This window comes from Oryctolagus cuniculus, chromosome X, assembly GCF_964237555.1.
Source record: "Oryctolagus cuniculus chromosome X, mOryCun1.1, whole genome shotgun sequence".
Lineage (NCBI taxonomy): Eukaryota > Metazoa > Chordata > Mammalia > Lagomorpha > Leporidae > Oryctolagus > Oryctolagus cuniculus.
Window position 1 is genome coordinate 109,652,049 of NC_091453.1, and position 23,159 is coordinate 109,675,207.

The 23,159-nt window shown below is 40.0% G+C and overlaps 2 protein-coding genes across 4 annotated transcripts in view; one reads left to right on the forward strand and one right to left on the reverse strand.

The window, feature by feature from the left end:
* Positions 1-11,246, forward strand: part of STK26 (serine/threonine kinase 26) — a 55,017-nt gene extending 43,771 nt beyond the window's left edge. For both annotated transcript variants that reach the window (XM_070066771.1, XM_070066772.1), the window contains 8 exons: positions 3,444-3,552; positions 3,655-3,812; positions 4,546-4,731; positions 6,174-6,322; positions 7,326-7,419; positions 7,804-7,866; positions 7,951-8,087; positions 9,274-11,246. In XM_070066771.1, coding sequence (XP_069922872.1) covers positions 3,444-3,552; positions 3,655-3,812; positions 4,546-4,731; positions 6,174-6,322; positions 7,326-7,419; positions 7,804-7,866; positions 7,951-8,087; positions 9,274-9,298 — 921 coding nt within the window. In that variant the 3' untranslated portion in view covers positions 9,299-11,246. The remainder of the gene's footprint in view (positions 1-3,443; positions 3,553-3,654; positions 3,813-4,545; positions 4,732-6,173; positions 6,323-7,325; positions 7,420-7,803; positions 7,867-7,950; positions 8,088-9,273) is intronic.
* A 239-nt stretch (positions 11,247-11,485) lies between these two features.
* The window catches only part of FRMD7 (FERM domain containing 7), a 60,351-nt gene continuing 48,677 nt past the window's right edge, over positions 11,486-23,159 (reverse strand). For both annotated transcript variants that reach the window (XM_017349954.3, XM_051827545.2), the window contains exons 8-12: positions 20,457-20,552; positions 18,929-19,092; positions 16,319-16,387; positions 15,748-15,823; positions 11,486-14,203 (exon numbers count right to left, since the gene is read on the reverse strand). In XM_017349954.3, coding sequence (XP_017205443.1) covers positions 13,121-14,203; positions 15,748-15,823; positions 16,319-16,387; positions 18,929-19,092; positions 20,457-20,552 — 1,488 coding nt within the window. In that variant the 3' untranslated portion in view covers positions 11,486-13,120. The remainder of the gene's footprint in view (positions 14,204-15,747; positions 15,824-16,318; positions 16,388-18,928; positions 19,093-20,456; positions 20,553-23,159) is intronic.

Here is a 23,159-nt window from a genome sequence, read left to right on the forward strand (position 1 = left end):
AACCCGGCGCCTATATGGGATGCCGGCGCCGCAGGCGGAGGATTAACCAAGTGAGCCACGGCGCCAGGCCCCTCATTCTCCTCTTGAAGTTAAATGATCTCCCTTCCAGTTGTCTTGTCACAGAGTCAAATTGTCCAATACTTTGTTCATTAATTCCACAAGAAGCCTTTCAATTGCTCCACAGTCCTCCTTCCATTGTCTAAATATTACTGGCCCTTTCCAAATTTATCAGTTACCTTATCTGGTCCCCTAGGCAGTCACCAAGTCCCTTCCCTTTTTTTAGGCATTGGCAGCTCTCATCCACTCTTCATCAGGATCGCTGATAACAACATTAAGCCTTTAAAACAGACCAACCCCAACTAATAGCCCTAATTCATATCCCCTAGTAATACGACAGTCACTTTTATGAAATCTCTGAGTGAAATGAATTGTGATATCTTAATCTCATCCTGCCATTCTGATCTCTGCCTACCAAAACAAATGGCAATTAATGAATATGAAGCCAACAAATTAAAACTGTTCTTAGCACTTGGTCCCAGTTTTACCATTGATTAGCTGACTAAAAGTTGGCAAGCCACTTACTGTCTCTCTACCCTAATTTCCTCAAATGTTAAATGAAAAAATTGGAAGCTGTCATCGTGGCACAGTAGGTTAAGCCACTGCCTGTGACTCTGGTGTCTCAGATAAAAGTGCTGGTTTGAGTCCTAGCCACTCCACTTCTGATCCAGCTCCCTGTTAATGCACCTAGGAAAGCAGTAGAAGATGGCCCAAGTACTTGGTCCCTGCTACCTTCTGTAAGGCCACGATGGAGTTCCTCGCTCCTGGCTTTGGCCTGGCTCAGACTTAGCTGTTATGGCCATTTAGGAGGTGAACCAGTGGATGGAAGATCACTTCTTTTTCTGTCTCTCCCTCTCTATGACACTCTGCCTTTTAAATAAATAAAAATAAGTCCTTTTTTAAAAAATATGAATAAAGTAGCTTAGTAATCATTAGTTTTTATTATTTTAACTAGAAAATTCAATAATATGGGATGTCATCCATAAATTTGTGGAACTGGGCTTTGTAGGAAGAGAAATGTACTTCTTCTCCATTTTTAATCCTATAGAAATGAATGCTGTCACTTGGTGGAGCTAAGAAAGAGTTAGGTGTAGAGGACAGCTCTGCTGCCAGGAACAGGAGAAAACAAGAAGCATGTTGAGCAGAGTGTATTTCTCACTTTCAACTGCTGCCTGACTAGATGTCAGCATTATGTAATGTGATCCTCAAGAGTCCCTCCCATTCTTGAAAAAACAGTGGCATGTGAACAAACTTGGAACATATTATACGTTATTTTGTCGAATTTATTATAGCCCACTGCTTTCCAAAAAGAAATATAGCCACCTACAACAAAAATACATATAAAAAGGTACATAGCATAAAACATGAGCACCAAGAAAGAAACTAATATGCTAACTGTAAGAGAAGATATAACATAGCATGCTGCATTGGGGATTGGCTGAAAGTCAAGGCAGTTTGAGGAAAATCTGCAAGTCCAGAAGTGTAAAGTATTGAAAGAGGAAATGCCCCTCTCTTGCATATCCTCACTTGAAAACAGAGGCACATTTCTCAAGATGAGAATACTGCCCTGGAGAGGAGGGGTTACCTATTGGAGACAGTGGCCCAGAGTAGTTCAATTAGCACTCCAAGGACAGTAGGCCAAGACCTTGGCATAATCTTTCCCAAAGTTGTACTGGTAATTTAAAAAGAAGAATCTCTGTTCCGTCTACTTTACTTTCCTGCTGTTTACAACTCCCCCTCTTCTAATCACTACCAACACGTCTAAGGAAGCATTTTAACCAGAACATCTGGGACCATATTCAATTTGATAAGAAAATAGCAAAATGCACCCATACCACCTGTCCATGCCCGTTTACCTGCCACAGTCTTCCTTCCCATCCTCCTCCAGCAGTTAGCTAATAGTTTCACTGAACTTTAAACTGAATTTAGGGTGTAAAGATAAGTCAGTGGGCCTTTAGGACTCCTTTTTGAGGCTTTTACCTAAGTGTATTTTAAAACTCTGGGTTAGGCAGTATACTGTTTTATCCATGTGAGTAGTAGCTAGTACCCCATGGACCTTGCCCAACTTCTTAAGTAAACAGGGCATACCTCCTTTGGCCCTGCCAACGTTTTATGATCAAGTGATCCTGAGCACCAGTCTGAATAGTATGGTGATTGTCCTTCAGTTATTTACTACTACTTGAGAATTTCATTGCCAGCCATCAATGAAATGATATGCCGTTTTCACCTTTTAGAATGACTTTAATCACTACTGTTTAAATAGAAACTTTTGGGGTGGAAGTTGATAGATTTAAAAGTAAATAGATAATGTTACCTAGGAAAGGGACCCATGGTATTAGAGAAATCCCTAGTGTATACTGTATACCCAGACCACAGTTAATATTAAATGGTGAGACCGAAGTATGCGTTCTATTTTAAGCTGTTAAATTGCAACATGAAAAGTGCCCTGTATTCCGCATAAATATGGCATTCATGAAAGATGAAATACACAAGGTGCCAAAGAGCTGTGAATCCCTCCCAGTGTGAGGCAGCATGGGCAGTGTTTGATTTTCACCACCTCTTCCCTCCTTCCAGCAAACAGAACTCTACCTCAGCTCTGACTTTAGCTTCCCACCCTTTCCTGTAATAATATTGTACAGTCCAGTGTTTGTGCTTTATGAGGTACCAGAATTTTAAAATAACCATTTAGTTTTAAAGAGAGATTTTCAGATATTCCATTACAAGTTCTCCTGAAACCTAATCATTGCTTGCCTTGTATTCCAATTGGAACTATTGGCTTTAGTACAGGGATGGGGAAAAGAAAGGGAAATGTGTTACATTGACTTGAAAAACTATCCCTCCATGACTTGAAAAAAAATTATTTTTTTTACAATGGAAGTCTGAAAATTTTAATTATCATATTCCTGGCTAAATTTAAAATTTGACTCTCAAAAAGGCTCTATTCCTTACAATATTAGTGAGATACATGAATGCTAAAAGCTGACCTATCTGAGCAGATAGTTGCAATGGAAATCTCATGGGCGGTCTCATCTAAAAATCAGTTTAGTGTCAATGTCTAAAACTTTGAAATAGCAAATGCAGAATTCTTTTGTTATTTGTGCATATTTAGGCATGAACCTTTCAGGTGAATATTCAGGAAACCCGAAATTCAAAGCTAATAAATAAGTAAAAGTGCTTGTATTATCTTTCAAGCCTGTTCATTCTTTTGGACTTAACTAACCCTTTGGCTATCTTCCCCTACATTTTTAATTTGTCCTCATTTCTTTAAATATTGGTTTAATAAACAGAGCTGTTTTCATATATCTAATTTCAAAGGTAGCCATTTTGAATTTTGCCTTTCCAAACTTTTATACATGTGTGAGTGTGTATGTGTTTTTCCCCTTAAGCTGCGAGCTGGTCCATTTGATGAGTTCCAGATCGCTACGATGCTAAAGGAAATTTTGAAAGGTCTGGACTATCTGCACTCAGAAAAGAAAATTCACCGAGACATAAAAGGTATACAAAAGTCTAATACAAACCTGAGAAAAAAATACGTATATTCCAAGAAAGCTGAATTTTCGTGTTTTTTTTTTTCCTTTTTTTTTTTTTTCCTCCTAGCTGCCAATGTCCTGCTCTCAGAACAAGGAGATGTTAAGCTTGCTGACTTTGGAGTTGCTGGCCAGCTGACAGATACACAAATTAAAAGAAATACTTTTGTGGGAACTCCATTTTGGATGGCTCCTGAAGTTATTCAACAGTCAGCTTATGACTCAAAAGTAAAGTATTACCTATACAAACTGTTTTCGCTAGTACATTTTATATAGCATACTATCCTAGCTAATAAAGTACCTTAGCTTTCCTTTTTTTGTTTTTCTGAAGCTAAGCTTATGTCATTTTGCAACTTATGCATGAACTCCCTTGATTCTGGTACTGTCTGGGTCATATTCATGTCACTGCCTTTCCATTTCACTTGTAATAAAATCCGAAGTCTTTATTGTGACAAATAAGGCTTTACATGACTTGGACACTGTCTGCTTTTCCAGCATCTTCTCTCACCACTCTCTTCTGTGATCTCTCTGCTTCAACCACAGTGGCCTCCTTGTTCATCACACATAGCAATTATAGGCGGGCCTCAGAACCATTGCACTTCCTTCCTTCTGTCTGTGATACCCTTCCTCCCAGTCAGCTCTCTGCTTGAATATCATCTGCACAGTGAAGTCTTCCCTAGCCATCCTATGCAAATCCGCAACTCCCTTGATCCCATCATTCACTATTCGCTTACTCTGCTTTCTTCTCAGAACTTAGCCCCATCTGACTTTTCATATTTATTTATTTATCTCTTATTAGAATGTAACATCCTTGAGAGTAAGGATGTTTGCCTAGCTTATTCACCTGAATCCTCCATGCCCAGAATGTTACCTGGCACAAAGTAAGGAATGTGATATTTTTTGAATAAATAAATGAATCATATTAATAAAATATATTACCATCAACTTTCTCTTACCTTAGGCTGACATTTGGTCGTTGGGAATTACTGCTATTGAACTAGCCAAGGGAGAGCCACCGAACTCAGATATGCATCCAATGAGAGTTCTGTTTCTTATTCCAAAAAACAATCCTCCAACTCTTGTTGGAGATTTTACTAAGTCCTTTAAGGAGTTTATTGATGCTTGCCTGAACAAAGATCCATCATTCGTGAGTATAAAGGGCTCTTACTATCATTTGTTTTCTATTATTAGAACTACTTAACAGCAAAGATGGCCTTTGTAACAGTGGGGATACAGTACATGTGAAAATTGTCAAAGGTCTGTCCAGAAACCCGGTTCTTCCCTCTGTTGTTAATTCTATTCCATGTTTAACCAGATCTTTAGTTTCTTTTTTCCTTCTTCTGCACCTTTTTCTTGGTCCCCAGCTTCCTCTTTATTCTAGTGCTGACTTCCTATTTCAAGGGGAAGGAAATTTGAGAAGTAAAGTTCTTTTATGTTATATCGTTATTAAAGTATGTGTAAATATTCACAGTGATGTATTCACTTGTGTTTTCATTTTTCATGAAAATTTATGTTTGTTTATTTTTATTTAATGTTTATAAAGGGCAATAAGAAGTTATATATTTTGCTGATCCGTTGAACTCCATTCATATACTTAGCACATTTGATTATAGTTGGCTTATTGTTGTTAAAAATAAAAACTGCCTTGTGACTTCTAGAGGTTAGAAATGTAGAAGACCTCTCTAAGCTTGATATAACCATCTTTAAGTTGATAACAAACATTCTGATATTAATAAAATGCTGGTGGGGATAAAGCGCCCCCCCCCCTTCCCAGTGCCTGGTGTTTGCATTTAGATGCATTAGCATTTGATGGATGATGGAAACTGGATTATAAGATCTGTACAGATGAACACAACAGGATAGCCTTGTTTTCATAAATTTTTTTTCTGAATTTACAGTAAACTTATTAAAAGTAGTTTAAAGCATTATTTTTTACATGTATTGTTCTACTTTTGAGAAATCCCTGGTTTGTTAGCTTGGCCACCTTCTACCCATTGGGTTTTAGACAAATTGTCATACCAAAGTAGTGAATTTAATTTGAATGCCTTGAGCCACTTCAAGCATAGAATTAGCAGGGCAGGTGTTGCAGTGCAGCTGGTTAAGCTGCCGCTTGAGACACTCACAGGGCATGTTGGAGTGCCAGTCCAAGTCCCCACAAGTGTGCCTCCTACCCAGCTTCCGCCTAATGCATCTTGGGAGGTACCAGGTGGTGGCTCAGGTGTTCGGGCCCTTGTTACCCACTTGGGAGACCCAGATAGAGCTCCCAGTTCCTGGCTCTCTGCATGGCCCAGCCCTGGATGTTGCCAGCATTTGGGGGCAGTAACCAGTAGATGTAAGATCTCTCTCTGTCTCTCTGTCTCTCTCTGTCTCTACCTTTCAAATAGATGAAGACAAGTAAATTTAAATTATTAAAAGAATTTTAAAAGAGTGTTTTTAAAATAATAGAATTAGCCACTTTCTTCCAGCTTTTTAGTTGTTATATCTTTAGACATACTATTACATCTTTTAGCTTAATGAGTTTGTTTTTACCTCTTTTACAGTCATAAAAAGCCAAGAAATAATCCTGCACCCTTGATATTTTTTCCATAGCGTCCTACAGCTAAAGAACTTCTGAAACACAAATTCATTGTAAAAAATTCGAAGAAGACTTCTTACCTCACTGAACTGATAGATCGATTTAAGAGATGGAAGGCAGAAGGACACAGTGATGATGAGTCTGATTCCGAGGGTTCTGACTCGTATGTACAATTGATTTAATTTTTATGTAGGTAGCCCGTTTTAATGCTGCATGTTTTAGCTATAATCCAGTGCGCTTGCTCTACCATAAAATATCAACTGTGTTCTGAGGTTTTACTTTAGCAGCTATGAAAGTCTTTTTTCAGTCACAGTATGTGGAATACATTGAATTTGGAAATATGTTTTTCTTGGAAGTGAATGGTTCTAGTTTTAAATGGTCTCAGTCTAACCCCTAGTGGATACATGAGTATATTACAAAATTTTGGAACAGAATTTGATTAAAGGTGTTACATAAGTTGGCCCAAACTAATAAGGAACTATGTCTTCTCCTACATTGGTGGCAATCTGTAAATCCCCCTAGAGAACTGACCTCCAGGCCTTTCTCGCCTCATCGCTACATTGCAAACGTCATCAGATTGGTACATTTAAATATTCATTTATGTATGAATTTTGCCCCTTGCAAAAATGGTGTTATTTTTTTAATAGCAGCATTTTCATTAACAATGCAGCCTCAAACTAGGAAAGCCTATTATTCCACCACCAGGGAACTGGTACAAATGCAGCACCAAACTGCTTTCGAGTATACTCTCAGATTCTTGCATTTATGAGATATTACCCAACACTTGAAAATGAGGGGAAAATACCAGAAGAGTCTGTAGCTTGTTCTTCTGGCTGTTAGCCTTAGCTGCTCATGAGAGTTACCCATGGGGCCTTAAAAAACATCACAAGTCCTGCTGCTGGACATCCAGATTAGTGAGTGGGAGCAATGGGAAACATAGTTACAGATGTAGGAAGTCTCCCTGTGGGACTCAGAGTGCACACAAACTGCACGTTTGGCGCTGAGAACTTCTGCTAGTCTGTGGTAGGATGCAGTATCCACCTGAAACTGACATCATGGAAACAATGGGACAATGATCTCTTCCAAGTCTGCCTACATTCATTTGATGTTTTCACCACATTTCATTATTTTGAAATTTATGGAGGTATCTTTGGCGATTTCTTTAGGGAATCCACCAGCAGGGAAAATAATCCTCATCCTGAATGGAGCTTCACCACTGTGCGCAAGAAGCCTGACCCAAAGAAACTGCAAAATGGGGCAGTACGTATGTGGGGGTGATCGCTTCCCCTTTTTGGCCAAAAAGTATTAGAATGACCGTCTGCCTTGCAATATACACAGTGTGCTTCGTTTGCCGTTAGTTTGCAGCTAATTGAGAAAAGGTAGAAGTCGTTAAGGTGGCCATTTGTGTATTTTAAATGTATTTCACTTAACAGATGCCTAAGCCTGGGGAATTGGCAAATCTGATGTAGCCCCGGAAGATAGAGGCCTTCTGGATGGTGGATCAGCAGAAGGCATAGGGACTTGACTTTTGTTGGGGCTTTTGGAGGAGCCTCAAATTAGTGCACATTTGCTATAGAATAACGAAGAAAAATACGAATCCATCTTTTCATTTCATGGATATAACCTTATATTATTTATTCAAAGGAGCAAGATCTTGTACAAACCCTGAGCTGTTTGTCTATGATAATCACACCCGCGTTTGCTGAAGTAAGTGCAGGTTCTCTAGCATTGAATGCCTACGTTAAGTAGTAGTATAGTAGTTTAAATGTTATAACCGCCCATCTTTCTCAGCTTAAACAGCAGGATGAGAATAATGCTAGCAGGAATCAGGCCATTGAAGAACTCGAGAAAAGTATCGCTGTGGCTGAAGCTGCCTGCCCTGGCATCACAGATAAAATGGTGAAGAAATTAATCGAGAAATTTCAGAAGTAAGCTTGAAATGCCATTTAAAAATTATCGTGACATTTTTGTGGCATGTTAATTTATGATGCAGTATAACTTTGATTCAGCCATTCCAGTTGTTGCTAACAGGATCACTGTTTAGTAGATGTGAGTGTGTAAAGTGTTTTATTCACTGCCCAGCTAAACATTAGTTTTTGGAATTATTCTCTTTAGGCATGACAAGGTAATTTTCCACTGAATGAAATGGCCATTTGCTCTCTTTTCTTTTCTCTGCTGGTAAGAGTTGGAAAAAAGGTCACTAAGCATGTTCTTATTTGGACCCTTGTAAAACATCATTTAGGAATGTTTTCATTCTTGCCACTACCCTCAGCCTTTGCAGGAACACCATTATTCACAGTTGTCAGCGCTAACATTCCTAAGTTTGACCCCCATATGAAAAGTTAAATAAAGGATTTTAGATAGAGGAACTGACTCCAAATGATATAAGACCCTTATGTTTAACTTCAGTTTCTCTTCTCTTGATTTTGCTCACATTTAAAAAAGTTCGTACATTTAAGACTTTTCCACGCATGCACACACATACTTCTTAGCTAAAGCAAGCTTCCTTAACCCCATTTTCTCTCTTCTCCGTGCATCTTCATAGTTCTCTGTACAGGTTGGGCATCCCTCTCCTGAAAATCCAAAATGCTCCAAGATCCCAAACTTTTTGAGTGGCAACATGCCACTTAGCAAGTTTCAAATTTCAGATTTTTAGATCAGGGATGCTCCAATGGTACAGTCTATGCAAATATTCAAAGATCCACAGAGCTCCAAAATCTGAAACACTTCTGGTGCAAGCATTTTGGATCTGGGATACTAAACCTATTTATGACGCCGCTGGGATCAAGATGAAACAAATCATATGGTCTGTAAAATCACACACTTTTAAAGATCCTTTTTTTCTGATACAGCCAACTTGTACTCATAAACTAAAGCCCCTTTTAAAGTCCCTTCGATTTCAGTGGAAAACTCCCATCTGTTTTCCAATTTGCCAACAAAGCCATTGGAAGTTGTGAAATCAGAGGCAGCAGGGATTTTTGAACTTACTTTTATTTTGACATCTACACAATAAGTTTGAAGAGAAACAATTTCTCTTGTTTGTTGAATCATTTCCTCAATACAAACATGCAGCATAGTTATACATCAATTGAAGTTTTTCTCTCAATTTTATAGGTGTTCAGCAGATGAATCACCCTAGGGAACTCATTGTTGGTTTCTGTTTCATATGGACCCAGAGAAACCCACCAAAGCTACTTCAAGCTTAACAATGCTTAATTCATGAGCTCCGTGTGCCTTTGGATCTTTGCGACTTTGAAGATTTGGAAGAAGCTATTCGACTATTTTGTGATGGTGTTTATCATTTTATATTTTAAAGAGATTATTTTGTAAGGAATAACTTTTAATACTATAGTTTCACCTGTATTCTAGTAAATGTTGAGATACAGTGTTGCTTTTAGGTATCATTATTTCTTAAGTTACTAGGTTGAATACCGTTCATGTTTTGATCTTTAGTTAACTGTACACTCGTGAAATATGCAGGTCTTTCAAAGTTATCCTAAATATTCAACTTTTATAAATCATCAGGCTTCAAAAAACCATTTATTTTTCAACACAAGCATATTCTAAAAATGCCTATTGGTGATGAGGTGGAAATCAGTCATACCTTCTTAAAACACAAGTTTTTAATAAGCTCTTGGCAACGAAACCTGAAAAAGTATTGACTCTTTTACCAAGTTGGTATGAATTACAGGCAGCTCAATGATTATCACATTTGAGAGCCCTGTGTTTGAAGCATTTTTAGGCAATGTGTAGCAACGGAGGTATCTTGTGGTGTGCAGTATTGACCTTCTCTTTTAGATCGAAGAGGCAATTGACCCTTATGGTTAATGGTTAGGAGTTCAAAGCAATATCACTTAGCCAAGAACGGGGTTTTGGTAATACTGGAAGATTTTGTCTGCCTTCATTTTTAAACTCTTCAGCTCAAACTGCATGGTATATGCTTGAATTTAGAGAGCTTACATAAAGCTGATTGTCATGTGATTAAGCACTTGATCAACGGGTATAACTTACACCAGCATACATGTTTCATTTTATTAAATTGTCCTATAAACTATTTATACATTTTTGTTCTTCATAATTATCAGTACATAAGCATCATTTTTGAAAGGATATTTAAATGAACATTTTCTAGTTCATATGAAAATAACCATAGTACAGGACAATTTCTGTCCACACAAAGATAGACTGTACAGTTAATTTTCAGTTATATTTATGGTACTGTTAAGTGGGTAATACATTTTTTCTGTTAAGCCCGGTATATATATTATGCCTGCCTGAGTTGTGAACTGGGGCTATATTTCAGTAGTTGTAGGATTGTTGCTATTAATTAGTTTTGATGGCTAGTGTTTTATTGTTTGGGTCTGCACAATTTGATTTTTGCACAAGTAATTTTTTAAGAAAATCTGAATAATTGCCAAATATCAGAAGAAAGATGTTCTTCAAGTAACGAGTAGTTTTTAAGAAAATTAGCCATTATATCCCCCTTTTAAAAAAAACAATAATAGACATGAGAAAGTTGTTACATCATATGCCCAGAAAATTCTTTTCATTGGCCTAAACTGTATTTCAAAATAGTGGTTCCATTCAATTTTTACCTACTCTGTAACTGAAACCCAATTACAGTTTATAATCTATGGAGGGCCAGAAATAATTTGGCAATACATATTATGGATTCAATGAACTTTTGTAAAAGTAAAAGCAGCAGATTTATGAATTGATTATTTGAAACTTTACAACACTCCCTCTACTCAAGGTTCTGGTCAAATGTGTGGTGTCTCCATGGGGAACTCTTCACAGTTCCACCACAAAGTTTGTGTTTTCATTGACATGTTCAGTAGAAGACAGGTGCACATAATGCATACACCTGTATTTCTCCATGATGATTGATATTATCAGATTCAGTCATGCCTTTAACTATACACCTCAATTTTACAAAAATTGTTCAATGGAAAAAATAAAAAAACAGCATCACAGATGCAAATTTTATTGCTTTGTCATTATAGTCATTTGTCCTGTACACTGTTTGTATGTGAAACATATTCCAGTGTTTTGGGGGTTTTAAAAATAAATATTTAAATTTCATGGTCCTCAGTGTTTGCTTACTTGGGGGATGTTCTATTTTGTTTCAACATATTTCTCCTATGCCCTTAATTGTCGGAATAATCAAACCACAGTTTCTGTTGGAAATTTGAAGATTCTCTTCACATTTATAGGAGATACTGACATCTACCCCAGTTTCTGCCTTCTATCTTGACAACATTATCAATAAAATCCCCTTTGACTCAAAAGTGCCCTGGGTTAGACAATAAGTTCAATAGTCACCTTAATTACTGTTTTATTAGAAGATCATATACGATTTGAGACCTACAGATCTCTGAAGAAAACATAAGTTCAACAAAGACTTCCAGAATTTGAGAAGAGAAACAGCATATAGCATGACGGAGTTTCAGCTTTTTCTAGAGTAAAGGTTGAGGATGACTTGAATATAGCTTCAGGGATCTATAAGATTATAGGTGATTGGGAGTCAGTATATTCCTATGATTAAATAGCTACTCTAGATTTGTGAGTTACAGGAAATGAATTCAGGATCAGAGAAGAAAGTACTAGAATGTAGGAAAGGGGTGGAACGAGGTATATGAAAACTGATTTTCATGATGTGAGGACTAGAAAGAGTAAAGAAACTATTCCATCCATCTTTTCTCCATTAAGTTATACATAACAACAGTTTGCCCATATAGTTACATCACTTCTTTGAAGTTAGTACTTAACATTATCTTATAAATATATTATACTTATCATTAAAAGCAATAAACAAAGTTCTCAAATACAATATGATACCTTCCAGGAGGGCTAGTAGAAAAATTCTGAATGGGCTAAGAAACAACGTTGATTCCTTAATTTACTCTGGTGGCAGTACTATCCTTTTTCTTTTTAGCTATAATTTAATCCTATAATTCTCCACTCCTGACTATACATTTTCTTTTGACTCCCTCCTTTTATTGTGTGTTCTGTAACTGGCCATTTCCTTACTAGTAGAACCGAACCAATCACTTCTGAAACTAACCATACTCATAACTTATTTTTAATTAAATGGAGTTTTCTACTATTTATTAAAATAACATTCCTTTCATTTCCCTGCCTACATACATGCAACAAGATTTGGGAAAAAAAAACACCACAAATTCTGGCAGGAGGGAGTAGATAAGCTGCCATGTTACTTTTGCCATTCACTAACATGTAATAATTAAGAACAGAGAAGTTTTAAGTTAAACATCATAGTGTCCTCTTCAGGTATATAGCTGGCTTTAGAAATTATTATGATTCATGAATTCCTTGGGTTTAGAAATTGATGTAATTCCTGAATGTCCTGGGTTAATTGTAAATGTGTGTTCTGTTGAGAGTATCTATGCCACCAACTCATCCCTGAGGCTATAAGGGGCCATGCTCACCTACACATGTTATAAAAATTGAATTCCTTGACATGTAAGACCATTTTTTACTGGGCCCTAGACAAATAATGAGGGCTGAAAACGTTGTTCAGTATCATTTAAGAAGCAAATAATCAACACAGTCACAATCCTCTAAATCACACAGTGTTTTTAGACGCTAATTGCATATGCCAACCCATACCATCACTATTCTTCAGCATGGAAGAGCTCACCTTTCATTTGAAACGTCTCTACAAGGACATGTATAATGAGGATGACAAATGTTCCCCTTCCCCCACCACGGTTGCTGGAGACGAAAGGGCATGTTCCAGAGTCCATTCGGGTGGCACAGAAGAGTGAAGCTCAGGCAATGAGGCAACAGCTGGAGTTGTCATAAGCTAGGTGCCCCAAATCAGAATAGTCCCTTAACACCAATGAATAGCAGCTAAGAAAATGGTTTAAATAAAAGTTCCCATTTTTTTTTCTTAAGCTGACAACATGGAATTGGCTTTAAAATGTTCAGAGGTCAACTTCTAAGCTAAAAAGTAATTACATGATTCTAGCAAAGTCCTGTCTTCAGCAGTTGGGATGTTGACAGATACATCTTCATCTTCTTCATCAAGCTGTAGGCTGCCAGAAGACAGGCGGATTCTGGCCATGGGTGACCTTATCCCCTTGCCATACAAAGAGTAGTAGTCTGGTTTAAGAATCTCTGATTCAGAATCACTGGATTCACTGGCTACATACCTTTCTGCTGTACTTTGATCCATTAGCACTGTTGGCAGTTCCTGATCAGCAAACATATAGGTAAACAAGTCTGCTTTACGGCTCAGAGCAGGACAAGGCCCTAAAGGTCTAAATTCCGACCCAAAAGGAAAACGGATGGTTTTCATATCTGATTGGCTCTGGGACCGTTTAGGGGTTTGCTCTTGAATGTTACATGCAAATGCATCTTCTAAATGTGGGTCTTCCTCTTCTAGATCTACGCTGATGTTACTCCTACCACTAGTCCTGGCCATAGCTTCTTGGAGTTCTTGGAGGTCTTGCTGAAAGCTCTTCAGTCTGATGCTCCTGGGACTTCTTTTGACTGGCTTCATGGCAGTGGGCTCTTTACAGCTTTCTGGCCTTGACCTTTCCTGTGCCATGATTGGAGACCGTCTGGGCACCTGGGGTGGCTTGTCCACATAAAAAAAGACTTGGGGAGGCATAATATCAACCTGCTGACCCGTGCAAGGAATATAGGGCACATCTGTGTAAGTTAGCTGCCTTGCTGAACTCACTTTAGTTGGGAGCCCAGAAGATGCGCTCATGTGGTTGTCGGCAAACTTGGAGCTGGTCTGAAAGGAACTGAGAGGACTCCTCTCCTCAAAGAAGTCTCTGGGATCAGGGTCAGTGTTAAAGACAGGGTCTGTATACATGAAAGGGAATGAGGAAGTGCTTTGGGACTGATGTAAGGATGTGGTATCTGCCTCTGGCTTGGAACGCTCCAGCTCAGCTGCAAACGTCACCTCCACAGCCGAGTTCCTCCTCCTGCTATCCAGCACAGGCTCCGATGCGTGCACCCCATTCACATTCCGGTAGTACCCCCCGCCGCATGCTAGTCTCAAGTCTTCCACCTTGAGAGAAAGGACACAAGGGTGAAAGAAGGAAGAAGCCGTTTCCTTAGGGTGAGAGCAGAGATCTACGGTAGCTTCAAATGTCAACAAGGTAGACGGTACAAAGTCATTTCAATGCATATTCTATCCCAGGGTTGATAAATAGATATGGAAAGGGTAATAACTTGTACCATGTCCCAACTTGTGTGCTTAAATGTACATGTGAAAAGTTGGGGCCAGCGCTGTGGCGTAGCAGGTAAAGCCACCGCCTGCAGTGCCAGCATCCCATATGGGCACTGATTCGTATCCCGGCTGCTCCACTTCAGATCCAGCTCTCTGCTATGGCCTGGAAGGGCAGTGGAAGATGGCCCAAGTCCTTGGGCCCCTGCACCCATGTGGGAGACTCGGAAGAAGCTCCTGGCTCCTGGCTTCGGATCAGCACAGCTCCAGCCGTTCCGGCCAATTGGGGAGTGAACCAGTGGATGGAAGACCCTCCCCCGTCTCTGCCTCTCCTTCTCTCTCTGTGTAACTCTGACTTTCAAATAAATAAATAAATAAATAAATCTCTTTAAAAAAAGTACATGTGAAAAGTGGCTTTTGAATGTTCCCAACACACAGAAATGCTACTTGTAAATGTCTGAGGTGCTCTATATGCCAGTGACACTGATCTGATAATTTACACATTGTACACATATATTGAAATATCATATTGTCAATTAAAAATTTTCAAACTAAAAGGCAAAGTACATGTGACATTCTTCTTTCCCAATGCCATTCCACTTCCAGCCTCTGAGTCTCTGTACTTCAGGGAGCATTGATTTAGTAGTTACGTGGATGAACTAGCAGTCTTGCCTGCTAGTCCTGGCTCTGTCTGACTCGCTGTGTGACCTTAGGCAAGTCTCAAAGCGTCCCTGTTCCAGCCTCCTCCCTTTTCTACATAAAACGGTGGGGAGGAGAGTAGGTTCACATACTAGATGGTACCTTTCATCATTTTACCTCTGATGCCTTTTAGATAAAAACTGCCTGTGACCTTGAATGAAAGCATGAAAGTTTGAGACCTATAATTAATATTTTAGAAAGAGCCAAAGAAAAATAATTAACAAGGTTCATAGCCCAAATAAAGCCACCATCACCTCACAGTTCCAGGGGAACAACACTTCCTCCTTGAGTTAAAAAATGACATGGCAAAAATGCTGTAAAACCTCAACCCAAGACTATACCTTTCTCTAAAGCCTTAAGATTTTTGTAGGCAAAAGAGGAGAGCTTTTAGTTTAAAAAATACATAACGAGGGAAATTCACTTGGATTGTTGCACTTTGCAAGATGTTAGCAATACGGGTTGCAATGTGAAGATGTGCCAGTTCCCTCTGGTCTACAAGTAGTTTACTACATGTTCTATTGGCAGGAAGGTCTGAGCTGACAGACCCTCCCAGGAGACTAACCTACTCATACAGACTAACCTTTTTACATCCTGGGAGATTCTGGCAGAATCAATTCTTGGAAGCATTTGAAATTTGGATGAATTTCCCATTTAGCTAATGAAACAGGAATTTTCAGAAAGCTTACTTGTTTCGACACATCAGAGAGGATGTCTGGTGAGGACCTGCACTGCCGTTCATGGTGCTGAGATGGGTAATGTTTCCTGAAATCCCCAAACAGAGAAGACATTGAAGTGGCCTTCACATGAAAACTAGCATACACGGTACATATCTAGATTCAGCTTAAAATCAGTGAGAGAGAGAGAGAGAAATGAAAGCCAGTACTGGGGCCGGCGCTGTGGCATAGCGGGTAAAGCTGCCGCCTGCAGTGCCGGCATCCCATATGGGCGCCGGTTTGAGACCTGGCTGCTCCACTTCCGATCCAGCTCTGCTGTGGCCTGGGAAAGCAGTGGAAGATGGCCCAAGTCCTTGGGCCCCTGCACCTGCGTGGGAGACCCGGAAGAAGTTCCTGGCTTCGGGTTGGCGCAGCTCCAGCCTTTGAAGCCAATTGGGGAGTGAACCAGTGGATAGAGGACATCTCTCTCTCCCTCTCTTTCTCTCTCTCTCTCTCTTTCTCTCTCTCTCTGCCTCTCCTTCTCTCTCTGTATAACTCTGTCTTTTAAATAAATAAATAAATCTTAAAAAAAAAAAGCCAGTACCTTTCAAATGGCAAGCTCTTCAACCTCCCTTTTTTCCCATATTCCAAAAGTTGCCTTTGGGTTCTTCCACTAGTATTGAAGATAAGATAAAAATCATTCATTCCAGTTATCATTCAATCGGTTACTAAAAGTTCAAAAGCCTCGTTTGTTGTTGAAACCAAGAGTACGAATGAATGACATATGTTGTGAAACTTGAACCATCACATTAATGGTAAAACTCACCCACCCATAAACGAGGAATAGAGCAATCAACAGAAAATTGTTTAAAGTCTCAGAAATTCTGGGCTTAAAAAACAATATACTTTCCTTTAAAATTCTTTCCCCTCCCTCTAAATCAACTGATTCTTAATTTTACACACAGCTTCTAATGAGGCTGTTTATCTGTTGTCCCAACTCATGGCAGAAGGAAAAAAAAAACATCAAACTAAACAGTAGAAGGAGATTGCTTCAGTCAGGCATACACTAGTAGAGAAAGCCAGCTCACTGCTGGGAAAAATACAAGAGTCTAAGTAAATCCTTCTGAAATAAATAAATAAACAAATAAATAATCATGAGAATAATAAAACCCAGAAAGTCTGGGCCATTTATCACTAAAGTGCAGCATCTGACATGCCTCTCCCGCCCCAAGGCCATCCCCACATTACAGCTGCCTGTAGAGGATAATAAGTGATGTATAGAAAAACTCTGGTCATTATGAAAAGGGCAAAATATGCTCAGTGTCATCTGTTTACGAAGGCAGAGATTTTTAAAATATACATTGGAAAGATTCCATCAGAAACACATAGATTGAAAATTTCAGTTCTTACTGGGGCAGGCTTCTCTTGGAAAAAATGTCTTAAATAGAAGCCTTTGATTCAAATGTTCTTAGTTTTGAAATGCCTTTCCAAAGAATTCCTACGCTTGTGTGCTCATGTAAAAACAAGATCTTACTTTGACCTCACTTCTGTTCCTCCAGGATGTGGAGATGTGACCTGTCGTGAAGAGCCTCTGGCAAACATTGCTCAATCTTTAACTATTTATTTATTTATTTAAGAGGCAGAGACAGGCAGAGATCGCCAATCTACCAGTTCAGTCCCCAAGTGTCTGCAATGGCCCAGGCTGGGCAGGGCCAAAGCCAGGAGCTGGGAACACAATCCAGGTCTCCCATGCGGGCAGCAGGGCTCTAACCACTTGAGCCATCAGGTCCTGCATCAGCAGAAGGCTGCTGTCAGGAGCCAGAGCCAGGCTTTAAGCTCAGGTACAACAACGTGGAACACAAACATCTCTACTGCGGTCTAGCTGCTAGGGTAAATGCCTAGCATTTACCTGCTCGATCTTTTTAATGCACTATATATTTCCCTATTTAAAAATGAAACCTGAAGGGGCCAGGTTTGTGACAGAACAGGTAAAGCTGCCACCTGAGACGCTGGCATTCAATATGGGTGTCAGTTTGTGAACTGGCTGCTCCACTTCCAATTCAGTTCCCTGTCAATGGACAGAGAAAGCAGCAGAAGATGACCCAAGGGTTTGGGCCCCTGCTATCCATTTGAGAGACCTGGATGAAGCTCCTGGCTCCTGGCTCTTGGCTTTGGTCTGGCCCAGCACTGGCCATGCGGCCATCTGGGGAGTGAACCAGAAGATAGAAGGTCTGTATCTGTCTCTTCCTCTCTCTGTGTAAATATGACTTTCAAAATAAATAAATATGGTTTTTAAAAAAATATGAAACAGAGCCGGCACCGTGGCTCACTAGGTTAATCCTCTGCCTATAGTGCCGGCACCCCGAGTTCTAGTCCCGGTTGGGGCGCCAGATTCTGTCCCGGTTGCCCCTCTTCCAGGCCAGCTCTCTGTTGTGGCCCGGGAAGGCAGTGGAGGATGGCCCAGGTCCCTGGGCCCTACACCGGCTTGGGAGACCAGGAGGAAGCACCTGGCTCCTGGCTTCGGATTGACGCAGCACGCCGGCTGCAACGCACCGGCTGTAGCGGCCACTTGGGGGGGGGTGAACCAACGGAAAAAGGAAGACCTTTCTCTCTCTGTCTCTCTCTCACTGTCTAACTCTGCCTGTCAAAAAAAAAAAATGAAACAGAGAAGATTGGATATTGATTTCTTTCACTATAAGGAATTGTTAAGTTCTTGAAGAGATAAATATATTTACCAGTTAGACATTATACAATGTATACATGTAACAAAACACCACAAGGTACCCCATAAATATATACAATTTTTTAAAATAAATGTTAAATTTTATTACTTTATAAAACAATCTTTTTCATTTTTATCCCATCTAGTGCTTTCTCTATCTTTTCTCTATCTTTTGCCTAAGTTTTCTTTTCCATGACTTATGTGTAAGTTGGATATAGGGGAAATAACAGATTCCTGGAATACATTTTCTCAAACTGCATATGTTCCCCCAACCTTGCTGAGATTCTGATCTAACCCTTAAGTCCCCCCATTTTCCTGCCTCCCAGTAAAGAAACTGTCACCTAAAGAATAAATAGTAAAAGGTATAACTCATTACCTTTTAAATGACTGAAATGGATTTTTTATTGCTTCTAGAATTTGAACGCCTATCACCCTGCTTGTTACTGAAACGAAGCAATGTGTATGCTTGCCTGTGTGCAATTATTTAATTACCTATAGCGGAAACTAGAACCCTTGCTGCAGAGTAAGGTTTTGGGCTTTGATTTGGGCTCTTCAGAAAGCCTGAAAAAAGCATGGTACTCCACACAAGTCTTCCAGAAAGCCTTGCACGCGTCTCGGCTGGCCATGGTAAACTCCAAGGTGTCCTTGCACAGCACCTGTATAAACCAATTCCCATCAAGCAAAACATCTTGCAAGAATATCAAAGACCTTCACATCCCAATGCCTTCCGAACTATGGGTTGAGGGGCCCATGCAGCTTTTGATTTTCCACTTGGCTTCCCATAGGCTTCACACCTACTGAAACCAAATGATTGGCAATCTTCCAAGGAACAGCCAAGGCCACTGCTCGCAAACAGATCCTTCTCTAAGAAGCTAATCTTGCTTTGCACACACCCTCACCTCCAACACTTTTTTACTCCTCTTCTCTGCCAGAAACACTTTTATGAAGCTGTAAATTAGGTCAGAGTGAACATCAAAGGGCATCCTTTCAAGGTGACAAGAAGTTATAAATGACCAGCGGGAAAGGGGAGGGAGATTTCCTGACGGATGCAGTGGTTTGGAGGATGATTACATGTATATGAGTCTTTTTAGTGTGCTAGCTAGAAATTCTTCTTCCCCCATATGCTACCTTGTTTTATGATGCCATGTCTTGCTCACTTAGCATATTCTAATCTGTCCTAGAGGAACTTGGCCTTCCGGATCTAAAGTTCAAATTTTCCCTAGCTCCTAACTTACAATATACTCCCCTTTAAGATGGCATGTTTGTAGCCCAGTTTTCAGCAGCCCCACCAGTCCATGCACTGACCACCCTTTCTCCCATTCATCTCCAGCTTCCTACATGCAGCCTGCGGGGCTTTCCATGAGCTCCACATTGGATCTGGTCTCCTGAACGGCCCAAAAGGATATTTTTACATAAGGCCCAGATCAAGAGAAGGAAACCCAGACAACTGGATCTTCTATAGGTCAAAAATTAGTTCATACACGTGTTTATTGCTTTTATGGTCATAAAAGAAATTCTTTCTAGCCCGTTTGTCTCACCCTGTACAGCGCAGCCTTGTTGAATAATGGCTTCTTTTGTTTATATGTATGGTCACCTCACATATCCTGCTTGGCTTTGGCATGTGGTAGGTAGCAATCATTTTTGTTAAGGAAAGTAAGTGAAGATACTCTCTAAAATGGAACAGACTATATGGAATTAATATGTCCATAATCCTAGATCTAGTTACTCCCATTTGACTCAAATCCCTGACAAAATAGTATTCAAGGAGACTTGTCTTTCAGGCCAGCTGCCCCACTTTCCTATTCCTTATTCACTCTGAACTGCGAAGCTGACTTCTTAATGTTTTGCCTTTAGTGAAAATACGACAAAAGCTCTGGTTTATTTATGAAGACGCAAAGGAGGTGGCACATCATCCCTAAGGACCAGTCAGCTTTTACCCTCATAGTCAAACAATTTGCAGAAGCAACCAAGAAATTCCAACTGAACAGAATGGAAAATAATTTATTAGAAAATTACTTACCAAGATATTGGCATGAAGTTTGATGAGAAAATGCTTTCTCTTGAAACTCAACTTGCGAATTTTAGCCCAGTTGAAAGTATTGATCTTTGTATTTCCCTATAATGAAACACATGGCTGATGAATGAATATCAGCATGAGTCGGTTTGTAAGGTAGTGCAAACCTAATAGCAAATTAACTTCAAGAATGAGACCATCTTGGACCAGTCTCTTATACATATTGATCCTGCTGCACTCATTACAAGATATGGCTAAAGAAGGCATTTCAGGTGGAATAGAAGGCTGCTCTGGACTGCAAGCAAGAAAGGATATGTCTTCCCAGGGCTGAAGGCACAGCAGTGCTTAAGTGAGCAGCCAAGAGGGGCTTGGTGCTTAGTAGGTGGTCAATAAAAGTGTGAATGAGCAATGCTGGATTTAAGAAAGATAGGAGGGAGGGAGGGAGGGAAGGAGGGAGGGAGGGAGGGAGGAAGGAAGGAGGAAGGAAGGAAGGAAGGAAGGAAGGAAGGAAGGAAGGAAGGAAGGAAGGAAGGAAGGAAGAAAAAAGGAAGGCTACACCTGGAGAAGATCTTGCCAAGAAAGGGAGCTCACAATGGGAAAGGGTTACTGCACTAGCTTCTCCAATCTTATCTTTTTCCCATATTTGCTGATTCAACTGCTAAAAAATATGCTCTAGTTCTCCTGCCCCCCATTTTGCAAACACCTTCAATAGCTTCCCACTGCCTGCATCATCAAATCTTGGCTGGACTTCCCTGCCCTATCCCTACTGAATATACAACTTGTTTTCCCACTGCTCTCAGAAAACACCATTTTGTCCAACTCTGCACCTTCCCTCCTATAGTCTCCTCATTGTCTTTATCCCACATGCCATCCACATGGTCAAACCTTCTTGCTGCTTCTGACAGCACCTCTTCTAGGATATTCCAATTACTGTAGCCCATACCCATTTCTAACTCCCTTAAACTCCTTCAGGTCTCCTGATCTGCCTCCAAAGCTTAGCTTTTGGTTTCTTTGTTGTTTGTTCAATAGGTTATCTATTTACATGGTCCAAAAATCAAAGGTACACAAAAAGATATATACTATTGAGAAGTCTCATTCCCACAACTGTCACTCCTACTTCTGTCCCTATATTCCCTTTCCCTGTAGGCAACCACATTTATCATTCTATCATGTATACTTGCCAGACAACTACAAGTAAATGTGGCAGATTAGCTGTTGACTACTTACTGTCTGATATTGATCACTATTTCTCTGGTCTTTCAAAATAGACTATAATCATCTTAATGGCAGGCACATGTCTCCTGTTTGATGTTAATTTCTTTATTATGTCATGCTTTATTCTTCTCAGGGTATTTTCTGTTTGCCCTGTCTCTGGAACACCATTCTTTATCTCCCAATCATATCCCTTTGGCCAAAATAACCTCCTCATGTTTTAGCTTAAATGTTAACTCCCAATCACTTGTGTCACCTTAGCAACCCCCTCCCCCCATTCTCCTCGCGCAAAGCACATCACATGTGTTTGGAATTATTCGTTTAAGTATCTTTGTTCCCGCTATTAGAGTTTTAGTTCCATGAAGGCAGAATCATTCCTGTTCAGCTCTGTAGCTCTGCTGCCTGGCACAGAAAGGGTACATAAGAAGCATAATGACGAAAAGGATGAATGAGTATATAGCTGCCCGCCTCTGGAAACATACTACAAACCACTGAATTGTACAGTTCAAACAGGTGAATTTTACAGTATGTAAATTATATCTCAATAAAGCTGTTTTTAAAAGAACACAACGAAGAACACATAGAAAGTATTCAATACATAAGTATGTATTCTTTGACTGGATTTGGGGTAGGGACAATAGATACTCTAATTAAGACCAGTTGGGGGTCAGTGCTGTGTTGCAGCAGGTTAACACCCTGGCCTGAAGCGGTGGCATCTCATGTGGGTGCCGGTTCTAGTCCAGGCTGCTCCTCTTCCGATCCAGTTCTCTGCTATGGCCTGGGAAAGCAGTACAAGATGACCCAAGTCCTTGGGCCCCTGTGCCCACGTGGGAAACTCGGAAGAAGCTCCTGGCTCCTGGCTTTGGATCAGCACAGCTCCGGCCATTGCGGCCATCTGGGGAGTGAAACAGCGGATGGAAGACCTCTCTCTCTCTCTGCCTCTCCTCTCACTGTGTAACTCTGACTTTCAAATAAATAAATAAATAAATAATAAAAAAGACCAGCAATACTGTTCCAAACTGTCCACGGAAGTATTCACACTGAAAGCAATCGCAGCCAACATAATGGCCTTGCAAAAGTGGGAGGAAGAGGAGAAGCCTTTCCCTCCCCATCCTCTCTCATGCAATATAAAAAGGCAAGAATAAAATGTTCAAGTGGAATTGGATAACAAGTCTCTCCTGGGTGAACAAGTGCTCCATTAGGTATTTTTCCCACCATTGTGATTCTCATACTGAAAAATTTACAAGCAAATAAATGAGAAGGCCAAAACCCTTTGCCAAGTTCATAGCTGCCCTACTTTGTGACTTACTTTGGTCTAAGGAGTTAGTGGGCCTGAGGTCATCCCTTCCTCTCTCACAAGTGGTTTAGTCACAAAACTGCCTAGGTGTCTGTCCATCATTCTTTTATCTTTTTGAAGATTAGGCAAGTGTTCTTGAACCTCAACTTGGATCTAAATTCGAGTGTTCAGAGACATGAGGAGATCTACTAGGCTAAGAA